At 40.2% G+C, this 18,396-nt stretch overlaps 1 protein-coding gene across 3 annotated transcripts in view; it reads left to right on the plus strand.

The window, feature by feature from the left end:
* Window positions 1-15,519, plus strand: part of LOC128369380 (glutamate receptor 2-like) — a 63,782-nt gene extending 48,263 nt beyond the window's left edge. The window contains exons 16-19 of one of the 3 annotated variants that reach the window (XM_053330423.1): window positions 830-944; window positions 8,128-8,262; window positions 8,500-8,509; window positions 15,419-15,519. In XM_053330423.1, the coding sequence (XP_053186398.1) occupies window positions 830-944; window positions 8,128-8,262; window positions 8,500-8,509; window positions 15,419-15,519 (361 nt within the window). Of the gene's footprint in view, window positions 1-829; window positions 945-1,763; window positions 1,879-8,127; window positions 8,263-8,499; window positions 8,510-15,348 lie in introns of all 3 variants that reach the window. The other 2 variants (XM_053330431.1, XM_053330416.1) reach the window with 2 other exon arrangements.
* The last annotated feature ends 2,877 nt before the right edge of the window (window positions 15,520-18,396 follow it).

Genomic DNA, 18,396 nt, shown 5'->3' on the forward strand with positions numbered 1-18,396 from the left:
ATTGGACGTTGGTGACATCACCAAAAAGAAAAGTCCACAACAATGGTCAGATGATCAGACTGGCTGTAAACAAAGTTAGTCAAAAACAAAGCTATGTGGTAAACTTATTACCAAAAAACTATAAGTTAACATCCATTACAGTTTACAGAACCACTCCAGGTAATCTGAGTCAACTTGTTTAACCCATGGTCATCTTGCCACTTGTGTTTGTTGCTTTATTTAGCAATGTCTCTGTCTTCTGAGACCTCCCTCTGTTGAATCCAATGTTACTGTAGCTGATAGAGCCGATGGCCAGTGTCTTTGAAAATACAATTTGATGGGAAAACAGACTGATACATAAAGTAGCTGGCAGAAAGCACATCAGCCAAATGCTTTATTTAGGCATTTTGGAGAAAAACAGCATCAGTAGCCAGAATCTATGAATGAAAAACAGCATCAGTGGCAGTTAATAAAGTGAAGCTGCTACCTGGATGGTTTATAACATGTTCTTAGAAAATACTGTATAATAAGAGAAGATAGATTAGAAGAACCTGCAATCAGAATCCAATCCTACCTCTTTGGTTCCATAAAAACATATCAGATGATTCTGGCTTAGACATATTATCCAACAACATTGTTATTTCCATGATTACTCAGCAGGTTGAGCTTAGCCGCAATATAATTCTCTAATCTAATACTGACAAATTTGCTGCTAAGAATAGAGAATCATTCCAGCTGTGTGTATACTGTTTATGCTATTGATTAAGAGTTCATACTGCTAACATGAATACCAGCAGGAGGACTGACTTTGGCAACAACTAAACTGCTAACAGCCACTGTGTTCATATAGAAATGCGGTGAACCTGGCGGTGTTAAAGTTGAACGAGCAGGGGCTGCTGGACAAACTGAAAAACAAGTGGTGGTATGACAAGGGAGAATGCGGCAGCGGAGGAGGGGAGAGCAAGGTTAATACACTCACACAAACACACACACATACACACACATGCACACAAAACACTAATGGATGAAGGTAACATTGGGTTATCAGGTGTAAAAGAAAAAAGAAAGAAGCAGCACAGGTAAAACGCCACATGAGCATAAAAATAAGCAACATTATTATTGTCAAGTTGTAGCCTTTCAAATGAATACTCCAACATGTTACATATAGCTACCAGATTTAACAGTTGCTCATTAGCACTTAAGCACAGGTGGCGCTGTAGTCTGTGCTGTTTCTTCCTGCACTGTGTTGTACCCTGTTTGGTTGAGGTCAGGGTTAGGGCAGGTTTCTGGGGCAAGGATAGGGTCAGGTGACCTCACACCAGATAGAAGCAACAATGCAGGAAAAGGGCTGATGATAAAGAGTTTGTGCAACCTGGCCAAACTCCGTTTGTCTATAGCTCTGACCTGGATGAATACTGCCTTTCACAAAGCATAAAGGCTTTTCACTGCAGCACCTCTCATTCTCTGTCTCAGGGACCAAATAGAGGGGCCCTGACAACATGGAACATTTTAAACAACCTGTCTAGTTAATCACTGTGATAATAGGGTAATTGGCAAAATTAAATGTTTGCATTAAATATTTTGTTATGGTCCTTTAGTTAAATGATACAAAATATTGGAATGCCAAGTTTGTAGCATTGTATGATTCATCATCAATTATGTTCCTTTAAATAACAAACAGTGGGCCCTTTCTTGGTTGCTAGACCAGAGTATGAGAACTGCTGCCCCACTAATAACATAAGATAACATTGATAATGATGTTATTTATGTTATTCCCATTGAAGAGTGCCAGTAAACCTTGCCGTATTGAAACTGAATGAGCAAGGGACCCTAGACAAGCTGAAAAACAAGTGGTGGTACGATAAAGGAGAGTGTGGCTTCAAGGACTCCACCAATAAGGTTAGTTGTACTTGTCTGTGGATCAAACACTGTCTCTTCACACAATTAACATGCACAGTAAGCATGGTTCTATATGTATCAGGAATAGAAATAGGTGAAATATATGTGTAAATCTGAAAAAACAAACACTTCCACAGAATGGTTCATACAGGTGTTTGTAATGTTAAGGAAAATCCCAGTAACATAAAACCTAAGAAGTTCAACTGTTAGTAATTAAAATGCTGATAACAAAAACAAGTGGTGTCCTGAAAACAAAAAGCGGAACGTCTTTAGATAAAAAGTCATAATCCTGTTTTAGCAGCTAGACTCAATGAAACGTGTGTTACTGCCTGTTGAATATGTAGTAGGTTATTCTGTCTGTTTTAACTTTTAAGTAAGATTTTGTCTGTCTGAAACACTGTTGAGACAGGATGAGTTTTCAGGGTAATGTCTGTGAAAAAATGTGTCCATTTGAATGGAATGAACATCATCAGAGGATTCACTCCTGATAGCAAAGTAACTGTAGAGCTTTCTCGTGCACTTCAACTTTGGGGAACTCTAACTCAATAGAATGTGCAGATGACCAAATGGTTTGACAGTGCTGGGTAGCTCACCAGCATGAGTAGCTTGCCAAATAGCCTCACAAGTATATGAATGTTATGTCACCAAGCATCAAGCACAACCTTTAGCAAAAATTAGCAAATCAATTTTAATGTTCCACTCATCTGATCAGACAAGGCATTAAGGCTGACACTGTTAATAATCAGCAACAGAAAAGCAATCGCTGAACAGCATGTGAAGGAAAATTTGAATAGATTGATTAAATATAACTGATTTTAGAATCTTGCTATGTAAATATGTGAGAAATATATTTTTCTGATTACTATAAAACAGTGGAACCTGTTAGTATAATATGATGTTGTCATGATGGTGAAGGGTGATAGCAGGAAGGTGACAGCTGCATGGCCTGTATGCAGTCCACTTGGCTCAGGACCCCATTAGGCAGCAACAAAGACCCACAATTTTTTTGGCAGGTGTTATGTTAAGTAAGGTTCTCACTCAGACAAACATATGATTACAGAAGTAACTGTGGTTCTATGAGTGAAGGTCAACACGCCACTGTATGGTTCACTCTCTCCAAGGGTGAGCTGTTCCAGGAGACAATGTAGCAAATTAACACCTCCGCCCCATGGATGCAATCAGAGCCTATTAATACAGCTGCGCAATCACCTGCTTACTCTCTTTTTCCCGACTGAGGCCGAACTAGCCTTCTGAATGACAATGCAAGCTGGTGTGTTGACCTTCATTAGAACCATCATAGAACCACAGTTATCTTTGTAACCACCTGTTCTATTTCATATCTGGTCAACACGCCACTGTATGGGTCAACAGTATAGCAAATAAGGTCAGGCAGGTGGTGTAGTGAGGCAAAAAACACTCAGGACAACCAGTTCAGAGATCAGAACACATTTTAATGAAGAAAATTAATCTTCAGGTTTGTGGCACAATAGTCAAAGAAAACACTTTCCACTGAAAAGGAAAAACGTCCCCATAACAGAACATCCTCAATAAACAAACACAACCATCGGGTGAACACCAACCCTGAAGCCATGGTCCAGCATGGCAGGGACCACACATCTCACCGGCCTGCTTGTAAAACAGCAGAGGCTATGGATGAAGCAACTTTTAGTCTGTAGAACCTTGCAAAGGTCCCACAAGAGACCCAACTAGCCGCTGCACAAATGTCCTCCAAGGGAGCCCCCCTGAAGAGCACCAAAGAGGTAGCTATCCCTCTGGTGGAGTGGGCCACCAGCTCCCTAGGTGGAGGGACCCCAGCACGATCATAGGCCAGAGCTATGACCTGGACAACCCAGTGGGTCAAACGCAGTTTGGATAGAGCTTGGCCCACCTTAGCACCTCCATAACAGACAAAGAGCTGATCAGTCTGTCTAACAGGGTTTGTACGGGCGATGTACACCCTCAGGGACCAGACTGGACAGACCAAGTGTAATTGGGCTGCCTCCACAGATGCCTGGGGTGGAGGATGGAAGGGCTCCAGAACCAAGGGCCTTAAAACAAAAGACAGAGGGACCACCTTAGGTAAGAAGGCTGGATTTGGCTGGAGAGAGACGGCAGAGCCCTCTTCTCCCAACCTCAAACAAGACGGATGCCCATACAGGGCATGCAGTTCAAAGACCCGCTTTGCTGAGGCCAGCGCAAGAAGAAAAAGCTTCTTGAGGGAAAGAAGATCCAGCCCCAAACTGGTCAAAGGGTCAAAAGGAGGTTCCGACAGAGCCTGCAACACCACATGCAAATCCCATGATGGGACCATGTGGGACCGTGGTGGCCGGATACGCCTAGCCCCCTTCAAAAACTGGCTAATAAGGGGCCGCGAGCCCATTGTCCTACCCTCAATAGGGATGTGACGGTCAGATATGCCGCTACATAGCCCCTTAAGGCGTACTATATCAGTCCTCTCTCCAACAGTGACTGCAAAAACAAGAGGACCACCTGTGTCCCACAAGAGACTGGGTCCCAGCCCTTCTCTGTACACCACTGGCAAAACTGTTTCCATCTACCAGCATAAAGCACCCTGGTAGAGGGAGCTCTGGCTGCCTGCAGGGTAGCCATAACAGCAGGACTCAAGCTGCTGGGCAGCTCCCATCTAGAGGCCAGACATGCAGCCTGTAAATCCCTGGATTCTGGTTCAAGAGATGTCCCCGAGTCTGTGACAGCATGTCCGGCCTGACTGGAAGGCACCATGTGGTTCCTGCCAGCAGCCACTACAACGTCGCCATCCGTGGTTGAGCCAATCTGGGGCTACCAGCAGAACCCTGGCCTACATCATCCCCACCCTGGTCAGAACGACTGGTATGAGGGGAAAGGGAGGAAACGCATACAACAGGCCCTGGGTACACTGGCCCACAAGAGCGTCTTGTGGACCAGCGTCCATGGAGGCCATTGAACAATTGGCTGAGACTTCAGGAGCTGGCCTGCTCATGTCATGCAGCCCTAAAGGACGCCGAGCATGAACGAGCTCTTGAGGGGTATTATGTATAGCCTCTGCCTGCAGCTGTAGTTGTCCAAGCTCCGCCTCCGAACGCTTGCTCTTCCGCACGCACCGCTTACCCATGAGCGGGCGATCACACACCGCCTCTCTGTCTAGCTCACTCTCTGCCCGCTGCACCCACGGGGCGGAGGTGTTAATTGGCTACATTGTCTCCTGAAACAGCTCACCCTCGGCGAGAGTGACCCATATGGTGGTGTGTTGACCAGATATGAAATAGAACCCGGATTAGGATGTTAAAAACGTTTCTTTAAAATGCAAGTAATCATACTAATATAAGATTAAAGGTTCACCTATCTACTTTCAAGTTAGTCAGGTGCATCTCATATTCTTCTTCTGCATATGAAAGTAGTTTATGTTATCACATAACCTAAGTGTCTAATAACAATGTCATTTCCACTGTCAGATCATGTGATAACAACAAAGCCCATTCAGTGATGAAGTCGAATGAAGATGCAGTCAAAGGGCCTAAAAGCTTGTAAATGGACATCTTAGACTTTAAGATTAAAGCCAAATTATAGCCTATATTGACACACTTAAGAACACAGTTCTTCTGTTTTCTTCTGAGTAGCTTTTTGGATACTGAGCCTCGGTCATTCATGTGCATCAGCAATTGTCCAGATGGAGTCAGGGAAAGCAAGTGTTGTGAGCACAGAAGTAAAAACACATAAACACTGTACTGGTGTACTATATGAGCAGCTTCACTGTAATTAATAGACTGCCATGTTTGGATCCTTTTTTTGATGATAAATACATTCATTGTGTCAAGTGCGGGCTGGAGGCTAACTCAGCACCAGTGAAGGTATACTGGCTATACTGTTACTATTGGCCATAAGTTTATGTTTACCTAGGTTGCAGGCCATGTGATTGGCTCCTGATCACAGTGATCCCAGCTGTAAGGATACAGGTGTTCTCTGGGACCCCATGACATCACTGCTGGATATGGTTATAAGTGCAACAATGCACACTTCTTATAACGCATAACCACACCCATCAGTGATGCTGGCTTTGGTCAGAGGTGTTTTAAAGTTAAATGTTAAACAGTTAACGTAACTATTAGTTATACATTATATGTGACATTGGGTTCATTCCACCATGATATGGATATGAAAGGAAAACGGCACTTAATTAAAACCTGGGTTTTATTTTTGTAAATCTGGCTGTCATGTCTACAGTTTATGATAACATTGTAATTGCTGAGGTAACTGCTGTGACATATATTTGGGGCTATCCAATGTTGAATGGGCCACAATTGCTCAAAGTCTTTCAAGAAATAGATTGTCTCATGAACTTCAACCTCAAATGTAGAATTGAAACTATCCACCTTTGAAAACATGGGGGTGAGGAAGATTTCCAGTGTATTAAAATGTGTCTCTTGGTTGTGATCAACCTGAGCTTTAAAGATTGTTGTATGGCTACAACGTAGATTCAGAGCTGAGGGAAATTGCAAGTTCAACCTTAAAGAAGATATATCATGCTTTTTTGTGATTTTCTGTTATTTATACACTGTTATATCCAGCAAAGGTCAACAATTGGCTGAGCTGCTGCACTGTGCACTTTTCTAGAGTCCCAGGAGAGAGGGGAAATTATGTGCATGCAAATTACCCTCTAAATAATGGTTTATATTTAATATATGGCTCCTTCTTGATCATTCCAAACACATTAATTTGTAGAATAAACAATAATTATTTATTTTTAAACGATTATTTTGGGGGAAAAAATCAAAAATCCTTCCTGTAAGTCAGTATCCAGTGCTTCAACCCTCATTAAACACATTACGTTTGCAACATTTTGATCTACCTTGCTGATGATCTGCACATGTCCATGAAGGGTCGTACATTTGATACTGGGTTTCATGTAGAACATATACAGATGTATCTAAGAAGTTGACATTTTGAATAAAGAACAAGATTAAGTAGTTAAATCCCACTACTATAGTTTGTTGCATGTTTTTTTTTTAAATTTAAACTTAAACAGCCTGTTTCAGACAGAGGCTGAACTGAGGGGCTGCATAAAGGGCCAGTATGTGATAAATAATTCGTTTTTTACTACATCATGCAAGATATTCTAGTAGAGTATTAAAAATATAGCAGAGTATGTCTCATTTAATGTCTTTGCCATACACCTTTAGAATTCCAGGTGAAAATGTCGACTGACTTTCTGCACCAGTAGAATTGTGCTCTTGCATAATGAGGGATTATCACTGATATTTCAGGCGCACTCACTTTCAGTTTTGCTTCCAAATAAAGTGCTTAAAATAATCCAGATATGCTGTTGGCTTGTCTGCAAACTCTGTAATTGTATGACTACTATTAGTCACCAGTGTTAATCTTGTACCTATGTTTAGTAATGTAACTCATTTCAAGGTCTTTAATTTAATTTGTTGAGTAAAGGTAATACATGATAGAAATGATGGCCAGATATATGGAAATAAAACCAAGGTGGAAGCTGCTTGTAGAGGAAACTTATAATTATCTTATAAGATGGTATTGAAGAATTTACTATTTTTTCCACAGTGATCACTAACTGTAATGAATCATACGTACAATACATATAAACAAAGAAATGGAAGGTTGGAAGGTCGGAATTTTGCATTCCAACATTGACTTACACACAGGAAAACTGATAGGGCAAGAATGTTTAGAATGGGTTTAAATGTGTGCAGGTCAGGTTCAGTCCAGTTGTCTTTCACTCTGTGTTGTCCTAATGTAAAGCACTCACGTATTTATGGGGAGTTAACTGTGCTGACAGGTTAGTTCAGTTTTTGTTGCATTAAGACTAGACGCAACATTTGCATGTAAATATTACTGTAAGATCAGATGCGACATTAGCATGCTTTTCTATCAGAGCTAGATGCAATGTGAGTGTGTTTCAGGTGATGTAATCATTTTCAAGACACAAGACCGATAAAATGCATTGTGCTTAGCTGAAATACAAATGGAGAAGCTGACAGTTCCATGGTGAAAGTCATGTTTTTTACAAACAAGGTTTCAGGAGATTGCTTTCAAACAATATTTTGGGTTTTAGAATGTTTTTTAGAGGGGGACTAATGAGGTCTTTTAGTTTTTTCATATTGGGTTAAGGAAAAATGAAACAGTTCACAGTTTGTGTGTCAGTTATTAAAATTCAGTGTTAACATAAACATCCCACTAACCCTTGTCTCTGGATGGCTGCCTTCTTTTGTGTGTGTGTGTGTGTACTAGGAGAAGACCAGTGCTCTGTCTCTCAGTAACGTAGCAGGAGTCTTTTACATCCTGGTTGGAGGTCTGGGTCTGGCCATGATGGTAGCACTGGTAGAATTTTGCTACAAGAGCCATGCTGAAGCCAAAAAAATGAAGGTATGTTATCTTTTCAAATACTAATTTAAATTAACTTAATATTAATTATAATTACAGTAATATCAGTTCTAACTCTGTGATATGAAGGATTCTCACAAAAGATACCATCTGAATCTGAGTTTGTGTGATGCTTAATGCTAGAAGACAAATCAACAAAAGGCTTGTTTTTTTATGATACTATCATTAGTATTATTATTATTATTATTCCAAAAGAATTGCATTTTTGAGGGACTAAAGGTGCTCAAAAATCACAAAACTTTGCACATATGTCAGAAGTGGTTTTATGGGTCTTGGGCATGGGTGTAGCAAAATGGCTTGATAGCACCGTCTACAAAATGTCAAAGTCAAGGCTCCTACTGTCTGAAGAAGAGAATGTATTTTATTCAACACTTCTATTTATTTGTGTAGCATCTTTCAACAGCAGAGACATCACAACAAAACATATATACAGACATAAACAGCAAAATGTGCCATACGGGCAGTCACAGGGTAGACACAGCAGGCACGTAGACGTCTTTGCACCTGGGCTTTTATTTAACATTGTGTGATGGGGCTAACTAACACTGCCTCACCCACCAATTATATGCCAATTATATGTCATTTTGTAGTAGAACACATCCTGTAAATTTCATGTAAATCGGATAATGTTTGTCATATGAGGCTGACTTCCTGTGTCCAGTAGGTGGCACTATTTATATGATACAGTATTGATGCATAGATGTGTTCAGGGCAGGACTCTCTACATGCGTGACCAATTTGGTGTAGATGGGACAATGTCTATAGGAATTATAAGGACTTCCTGCCTTATGGCGAAGCATCGAAATTGTCTGTGCTGCCACACCCAACAGGTAGTTATTAGTATCTCCAATGTGAATTTGAAGTCGGTCGGATGAAATCTCTAGGAGGAGTTCTTTGAAGTACAAGGCACCTGTCAATCAAAATGGCCGGCTTCCTGTTTGACTTAGGGTATGGGTCCAAGAAACTTTTCTGTGCGTCTTGATATGATATATATGTGTACCAAATGTCGTTTGTCTTTGTCAGTCACGCCCATTTTCATGAACCAGAAAATATCAAATTTTTCGGCAGTTTTCATGACTTTTGGGGTATGTTCAGTTGGAAGAAGAAAAAGGAGAACAATAATAATCCCTACAGATCCAATAGGGCTTTGCGCTAGTCAGCGCTCAATCCCTAAATATTGAATCATAGTCTGGCACCTACTGGCAACAGGAAGTTACAGGTCCCCTACTTTTACTAACTACTCCTAGCAGGTGAACTAGATCTAAAATTTCGTCAATTTAATTTTAAGACCTTGATTAGGCGAAATAGTGGAGCTTGAGTTTTCATTAACAGTTGTTGCCATGGCAATACATATTTAGGAATTCTCATCCTCAAGAAACACAAATATCAGTATTTTGTTGTCAGGGTCTTGGCTAAGGGTATGGCAAGGTTGCTCGATAGTGCCCCTTAAACATTTTCACAGGAACCCCTTGAGGTATGTTTCACCTAGACATACAAACTTTGGAAGGCTGATGTTTTCAATTCATTATGCAGTTTTTGTACTTTAAGGAACTCACCTACAGAGCTGACCATCGCAACATCAAATTTCATTGGTCTAAGGACCTGTGCAATGCAAGGTTTTTGAGTTGTCAATGAATGCCCTTGGCAGGGTGTCGGTCACTTCTGCCCAAAACATGAAACACAAAGTTGTTGTAACTCCGCTTTACATTGTCCAATCTGACCAGATTTTTCATGTTTGATAAGAATCAAGGCTTCGATTTGATATCAAAACACTAGTATTTAGATTTGATGTAATAAGCCATGCCCTCTTTAATCAGTCATTAACCACATTTTTTGCATTGACTAAGTTATCACCCTAAATTATGCAACAACATTTGTACCATGCCATGCAGCCAATTACAGAATATAAACTTTTCACAGTTATAGTGCCCCCAGTGGCAGAATATTCCAGGACTGCACCGCTGCTGAAGCCAGCTAGCTTTTGATTTCAAGCTATTAGAATAGCATAGAACAGAATAGAATAGAATAAAACTTTATTGTCCAAGATGGTGGAAAATTGTCTTTGGCTCACCATTAACAGACATAAGGCCCTATCTTGCCGTCGGCGCAAATCGGATGGCGCGTGTGGCGCATGTGTCTTTGTTAGTTTCCCCGGCGCAGTTGTCATTTTCTCGCCCTGCACCCACGTTGTGTAAATAACAAATGCACTTGCACCAGTCTGTGCGCCTATGGGCGTGTTGGTCTCAAAATGAGATATGGTCAGGCACATTGGTGGCATGTTGCTATTTTGAGGCAGAGGAAAGCGATTGCGCTACTGACAGAAAAAAAAACATGTCTAAAGTCACTGGTTATTTAAGGGCCGCATTATCAAGAGTCCAATATGCTCCTGTATAGGCAGGTATATAGGGGGTTATATAGGGGGTTTATAGGGGGTATATAGGCAGGTATATAGGGGGGTATATAGGCGCAGACACTGTGCTTGTTACCACACGGATGCGCAGCAGCACACAAACATGCAAAACATTACAAATAAAAGGACCACAATGTGAATTTGTATTATGATGTACATCAACATATTAAAAATGCATGTCATATTAGTTAGTCACAATATTTATCAGATTTAATTAATTTTTAAAAATGGAGAGCGCCGCTGTGGACAGTCCTAACAACCTATGAATCAATCAATCAGTCAATCTTTATTTGTATAGCGCCAAATCACAACAAAGTTATCTCAAGGCACTTTACACATAGAGCAGGTTCTAAACCCAACTCTTCAGGTTTTAACTTTAAAGAGACCCAACATTCCCACATGAGCAACAGTGGCAAGAAAAAACTCCCTTTTAACAGGAAGAAACCTCAGGCAGAACCAGACTCAGAGTGGGCGGCCATCTGCCTCGGCCGGTTGGGGTTGAGAGGAGAGAAAGGAAGGATAGAGGAGAGAAGCACAATGAAAATCAACAATGAAGCTAGAAGATCCAGGACTGGAATCTGTCATCCGGACGTTAACAGGCCCAGATTACCTGTGAGACGAGAAAGCACAGACAACTCCGGGGAAGAAGTTTATGTTATTGAATGCAATTAATAGAACATGAATGTTAATGGATATAGATGGATGGATAGAGAGAGGGAGAAGGAGAGAGGAGCTCAGTGCATCATGGGGGTCCCCCGGCAATCTAAGCCTATGGCAGCATAAATTAAGAGCTCAAAGAGCCCTAACTATAACCTATGAAAGTCTGTAGCCTCTGATGCTGCACAGAGTGCAGTGCCATTACACACAGCCACTCACTGTTTATTAAATCAGCTGATGACACCAGGCTGCTGCAGTATAACTACACACACCTCTACACTCATCAGACTGGTCAGTTATATCTCCATATTCTTCCTTTATATGAATTAAATGTGAGGTTAGCAGCTCATCAGCCAACTTTCCTTTCAGCAAAAGTAACTCATGTTATATTATTGAAACGCATTGCTGGATAAAGCAAAAGTGGATTTGGACACGCCCCAAAGGCACTTGCGCCACCCGCTCCACGCCATGCGCTATAGATCGTTAAAATAGGGCCCATACAGTAACAGAAATTACATAAACACCATAGAATCCATAAATGACATGAAACCATTCTTAAAAAATATGAAATACATAAAACATGCAAAGTATAAAAATACAAGTGCATAACAGTTCCTGTGTGCATATTGATCATTTGTAAGTGTTTAAAATGTTCATTGCATTTGGGATAAAAGACTTGCCAAAGGAACTCTGTAACACCTCTCAGAGCTCAAAAGCTCAAACTGGCCAGAGAGAGGATGAGAACATTGGCCAGAGACACATGTTTAAAAATGTATTCAAAACAGTATGGAATTTAAAAAAAAACTTTTTCCAGCTTGGTCTCGATATGTTATGTGGTAAATTTGATTTCTTAAAATCTGTAGGGGGAGGAGTGAAAAAACAGATTTGGACAAAATCAAAATCTGTCTAGGTGCAAATTTGGATCTGGACCCATAGAATCAGGAAAAATTTATTTTATTAGCAACGTATAAGCCAAATGTAAAGTTTGGTGTTATAGTGCCACCATCTGGCCAATCGATATAATCTTTTTTGTGTCTTTTATTATGCAGCTTATCTGGGACCAGGTCACATCCTTACCTAAGTTGCCTAACTAACCTCAGCTGTCTTCTTTTGAAGCAGGAAGGAGAAGTTCCATTGTGTTCTGTGTATAGCGCCAACCACAGATAATCTGTGTTTCACTACATTTCTTCACAAGAAGCATGTTCTTATATTCAGTTAGAGATGCTGAAAATCTGAAAAGAGGCACTGTTTACAGTTCAATCAGATTCGGTGGTCTATTGAAATCACCAGTGCACATCTTCATCCCTGACCACGCCCATATTCTTGCATTGTTGATACATTATTGTAATGAGTCTTTATGATACATTAACATTGACTTCCACTGCTCACTTTTAAGGCAAAGTATGAACTATTATGTGAAAATGACAAAGTAACTCCTTGAATTGTAATTACTAGAACAATGCACCTGTTGAGTGCTGCAGCATTACTTGCCAAAAGACACACACTCATAGATTAAAGCAGTGAGAAGAATGTATATTTGTATATGAAGGTCACAGTAAGTATGTGTCCCAAACACACTTGTGCCCTGGCACCCTGGCACCCCTGTCCATGCTCTTCTGAAGTTTTGATTCCTCTTTCTGGTTTGTTTTCCACTGCTGAGCTTCCATTCGTCATTGACCTTAAAAGTCAGAATGTTGTCTGAAATTAAATATACATAACCAGGGGCCACTTGTTGGTTATGGGCAAATGTCTGAAAGGGTTAATTGGAAAGTATGAGTACCTGTAGCTGCAGGTGTCTCCAATGATCTCTTCAGTCTCATTTGCTGCTGACTGTCCTCACAGTGCTCAGCTGAAAAGTTAATATTTCAAATGTGAGCCACATTTGAAATATTAACTTTATGCAGTTGACTAAATTATATACCATGAGTGTAGTTGAGTCAGTTAGTAGTTTGAAATTAGATCCACATAACCAAGGTTATGTTAGGCCATTTGTGAATAAGATTGTGTATGTAAAGCAGAATGTATGAGTACCTGTAACCTGAGGTGGCTCCAATGACCTTTTTTGTCTCTTTCACTGGTGATCGTTCTCACGTCGTTCAGCTGAAAAGTAAATATTAAAGTGCGTTTTTTATGCAGTTGAGTACATTCTAATCTATGAGTGTAGTTGAGTCAGATTGTTGTTTGAAATTAGATCCGCATAACCATGGCCATGTTAGGCCATGTGTGAATAAGATTGTGTATGTAAATTATCATAGTTAATGTTGTTACTGTGTGATGAATCAGCTGGGGTAATCAGAAAGTATGAGTACCTGTAACCTGAAATGGCTAATGATAGAGGAAATAATAATATTTTATGCAAGTATTGTCTGAAAAAATATATTTTCCCTTGTTTTAACTGGTGTTACACCAAAATCTGTGACCATCAGAAATGGTGACCTGTGTTGCTAGCTCTCTGCTGAAGAAGTTGTTTTTATACCCAAACTTCACCTTAACCTCATAAAGCTGTCCATGCTCTTATTAGTTTGGCAGCTGAAGGACAGATCTATATAAACCGGTTTTTCCTGTTCTCACAGTCATTCATTCCTTCAACAGTGTAGATAGATGGATTTTGTTTGGAAATGTAGAGGTGTGTTTTAACAACACCAAGTCACTTCTTCCTACGTGAGCTGTGTTGTCTTCATCTGTATTGTATACGTGTGCTAGCCAGGGTTTCAGATTCTGGCTCTGTATATTCAAATAGAACATTTTCATCTTTCATGCTTGCTTCAGTTGGTGTGGTCAGATTTATTGAGCCAGTGCTGTATAGTCTGTGTGATAGATGGTGGATGTACATGTTTTAGAGGAGCAGACAGAATGTCGGAGCTGTGACTTTTGCTCTGATTTAAAATAAGTGTCTGTGGGTGGATCTTGTGGTGGATGTACATGTATGAGCTGTTTCAGAATCAACATGCAGCTCTGCATTTCCTTCGACTGCAGACTCTGCTCCTACTGGCTGTATACAATGTATGTCTCTGTTGCACTTGGTTTTTATTTTGAATGGTTTTTAATGCTCCTTAATATATCATCTTACTCCTTGTTCTTCATGAAATGACTGAATAAACAACCTGGTCACTTTTACATAAAAGTCACAATGGAAATCATACTAGGTCAAACCTGTAATCAGCACAGGATAATTATCAAGCTCATCTTATTGTTGTGTTGTTGTTACACTTGCACTTCCCTGTATTGTTGGGTTGTTGTGTCACAGTTTCAAAAATCACAAGAGAACTCAATAACATGACTCAGAATACACAGACATGGTTTAACAAGGTCAGGAGACAAGGTCTTTACTTTCAAAAAATTACAAGAATAAAAAATCCAGGCAGGCTAATTCAAACACACCTAGACTGAGGCACAATCTGGCAGGAACTAAGTGGAAGTAGATCAGTATTTATAGACTAGGGGCTAATCAGGCAATGAGGAACAGGGGAGGGGAGATAGAGAGCAGGTGAGTGTCTGCCAGGTGGGAGTGGCAGTGTCTGGAATGACAGCATATACATCATGGATAAAGAAACAATCAACCAAAATTAATAAATGAATATATCTAAGATTTTTTTTTAAAAACCCCATGACAATAAGAATTTAAAGTGTATTGTCAGTTTTGTTTGTGTGAACTGCACACAGCATGAGAGTAAACTTCTGTAAACATGAAGCAACGTGATGTCCATGTTTTAAATGTAGACATAACTAGACTACATTTGGTTCACTGACAGGTTACAATTGATAATACACTTCATAACATTCGAAAGTGTTTCTTTCTTTTTTGATGTCTTTTTTTTTATATATTTCCTTGGAGTACACACACACACACACACACACACACACACACACACACACACACACACACCCTTCCACCCCACCCCTCACCTATATCTTTTGAAGTTATCTACTACTGGTTAGTTATCATTGTTCCACAACAACATCAGTATATTAATAACAATGACTTTATTTGTGTTATAAAGGTGGCAGCCAACACCTTGTCGTCCCCCCAGCACACAGGAAACTACACACACACTCTGTCCTCTCCTCAACATGCCCCCAACTTCAACCTGCTGTCCCCCAGCCACCAGCCAAACTACGCCACCTATAAAGAGGGCTACAACGTTTACGGCATTGAGAGCGTCAAGATCTAACACGGGTAGGAGAGTGATGATTGATGGCTAAATCCTTCCTCACTTCACAGTCATAGACAATGTTTAGACCATTCATCTGTACCAACAAACAAAGCTGCATGAAACTGCATTATGGTAGCAGCTTCATTGGTAATCTGCATTTTCACTAGCCCTCATCACTTTGATGTGAAACATTTACCGTTGGAAGACATTTCTTGCACAGATGTTCCACATTGAAAGTCTTCCAGTGGCTCAAAAGGACATTGTAGATCATTAGTGAATGGAAGCTGTATTTAAGGAATTGAAAGCAGCAGAGCAGTGTGTGTGTGTGTGTGTGACATGCAACAGGATGAATTAGTGCTATTAGCCATTATAGTATGGATCTTTTTTATCTAGCTTTAATCAGCTGACTTTAACATATAGGCACAAATACAAGATGCACATCAATATCATTAGTAACGTGTAGTATCATCAATAGTATCAATAGTAACATATTATGAACACATCATGGTTTTCAACAGTATATTTCATTAATATCCATCATGGAATTGTTTGCTTGAAAAAAAGTAGGCTTTTATGTTGGCTGCTGAATGCTATCATTTACTGATCATTCAGTGCATGATGTGAATGCAGGAGTTGTTCTTGGTGAACAGTAGTAACACTGAAATCTAGCTTAACATTGGATAGGAAGTTCTGGTCAAAACTGTCTATGGCTGTGATTTTTACTTTTCTTTGTTCACTCATTACCCAACAGCTTGCTCGCCTCCTCTTATCCCCTTTTCTCTCCTCACCTCATCTTTTCCTGTTTTACTTCTTGCTCTACCCTCACTGTCCTCCACTCCTTGTTTCTTCCCTCTCATTTTCTCCTTCTTGTTTTGTCACCTCTACTTTCCCCTTTTCCCTTACTTTTAAGTTTTTCCTTAACGTATCCTTAATATTTTCCTTGTTTCCTACTCCCTTTCCTTCTTTCTTTCTTTTTTTTCTTTCTTTCTAGCCAATCATCCTCTTTAATGCTCATTGACCGATCATTACCATGTGTCTTGTCAGCTTTCATTAGTCAGCCCCATCAATTAGTACATTTGCTCTACAAGTGTCCCTTTCAAATACCACTGTTCCCTTTTAGTCAGCGTATTATGTATAACATACAATATGGGATAGCTTCCTCCATGTGGCTTAATAACACCTCTATTTATGCTTAAAGGGCATATGGCATGTGGTGACATTTGTGTCCACATATTTATAATTCTGTCACCACAGCATTTACTCAGTTCCTATCTAAGAACCCTAGAGTTAAGCATAGTTAGCTCAGAGTTTCATTAGTTAAGCCAGAACTGAGATCAGAATCAGCTTAACTATTTCAGTTGCAGTTGGCGACAACAATACCAACTGGTTAGCTGGCTCCCTGCAATGTGCTGTAGTGGGTTTCAGGCAACACTGTTCCAAATGATTGGTTAATCTGTTGTCCCTGAAGGTGAACTAGCCATCAGACAGTAATGAATATTAATGTGCACTGTCCCTGTTAAATAAACCAATAAATAGATAACACACAGACATAACAGAACATTGCAGGTCAAATAATAATTAATCAAATAATCAAATAAATAAAGGACAGAGCCTTACAGATCAGCTTGCTTGTGGTTTGGTTCCTGTGAAGGTGCACATAGAGAGAATGATTGCAATTGGTTAATGGTTACAGTTTCAGGTATAGCATCCATTAATTGATCATGTCCATAATCAAATCAGTTGTTGGAGACAAGGGTAAGCAAGACGGTTATACCGGTGGTTCCACCTTCAAAAGGGGGGTTTACGTAGGTTTAGACTAATTTAGACCTTCAAGTATCTAAGAACTTTGTTGGGAAGTTTGGAATGCTCACATTGAGGCAGTTACTGAGTGCAGGAAGGTCTTGTGAGATTGGATTGCAACAGTCAATATCTGAGATGCTTATTTTCAAACAGTAATACATCTGGACCACAGGAAATGTCTAAGGTTTGCACTGATGAGCCATAATCCAACTAACCTGTTATTCCATTCTAAAATGTTACGCTACCTGGTGGTAAGCAGCAACCCCTAGAGAACCTGGCTTATTCTGCTAGGACACTCCCAGGACTGTGGAGCCATTTAGAAATATCACTTGATGCCTCCCTTCAGGGGTGGTGGGTTTTTGCCTGGTTTTGATGGGCCAAGATGTTTTGATCTGGACATACAGTAGAGCAGTGGTCTCATTTGAGGTCCTTTGTTGTTTCTTTCATACAAGATTGCATTGCTCCTTGCTTTGTCTTCCACAAAGACGGTGGGGGATCTCCATCGTTTTGTGCATCCCTCTTGCACCCAGTGAACTTTAAATAGTTTGAAAGTTACATTACACTTAAATGCAACTTGTGTACCAAATACTGTAATTGTGCAATGTATCATTGCTTTTAAGCTCCTGGGCTTTTGAATCTGAGGGGCAGAGGAGGTTGTTCACCTTGTGTACTGTATGAGTGCACTCAGGGTTTGTATCTATGTGTTAAATTACTCATCTGTTTTGCCAATTCGGCAAGGTACAGCTTATCCAGCAGCCTTCTCTGACTTATAACAGAAAAGGTCTTCCATAACCCACTCAAGTCATAGAAGTCAATGATACCCTCAGTGAGTGATATGTGTGCAGTAGTCTGTTCATAATTCCAGTTGTTCTGTTTTGGCTTTTAGATGATGATCCATGTTTCTGCTAGTCTACAATGCACTAGTATTGCAGATTTGTCTCTAGAGAGGTGTATTGTCATTGCTGGGCAAATGTAGAAAGTATGTTCTGTATTATGTGGGTTGTACCAAGTGAATAAAGATTAAAACGTCTGTTTCCTGAAAGAAAGGAATGAACTGCAACACCAAAACTGGGCTCGCTGAAGAGTGGACATCAA

This window comes from Scomber japonicus, chromosome 2, assembly GCF_027409825.1.
Source record: "Scomber japonicus isolate fScoJap1 chromosome 2, fScoJap1.pri, whole genome shotgun sequence".
NCBI lineage: Eukaryota > Metazoa > Chordata > Actinopteri > Scombriformes > Scombridae > Scomber > Scomber japonicus.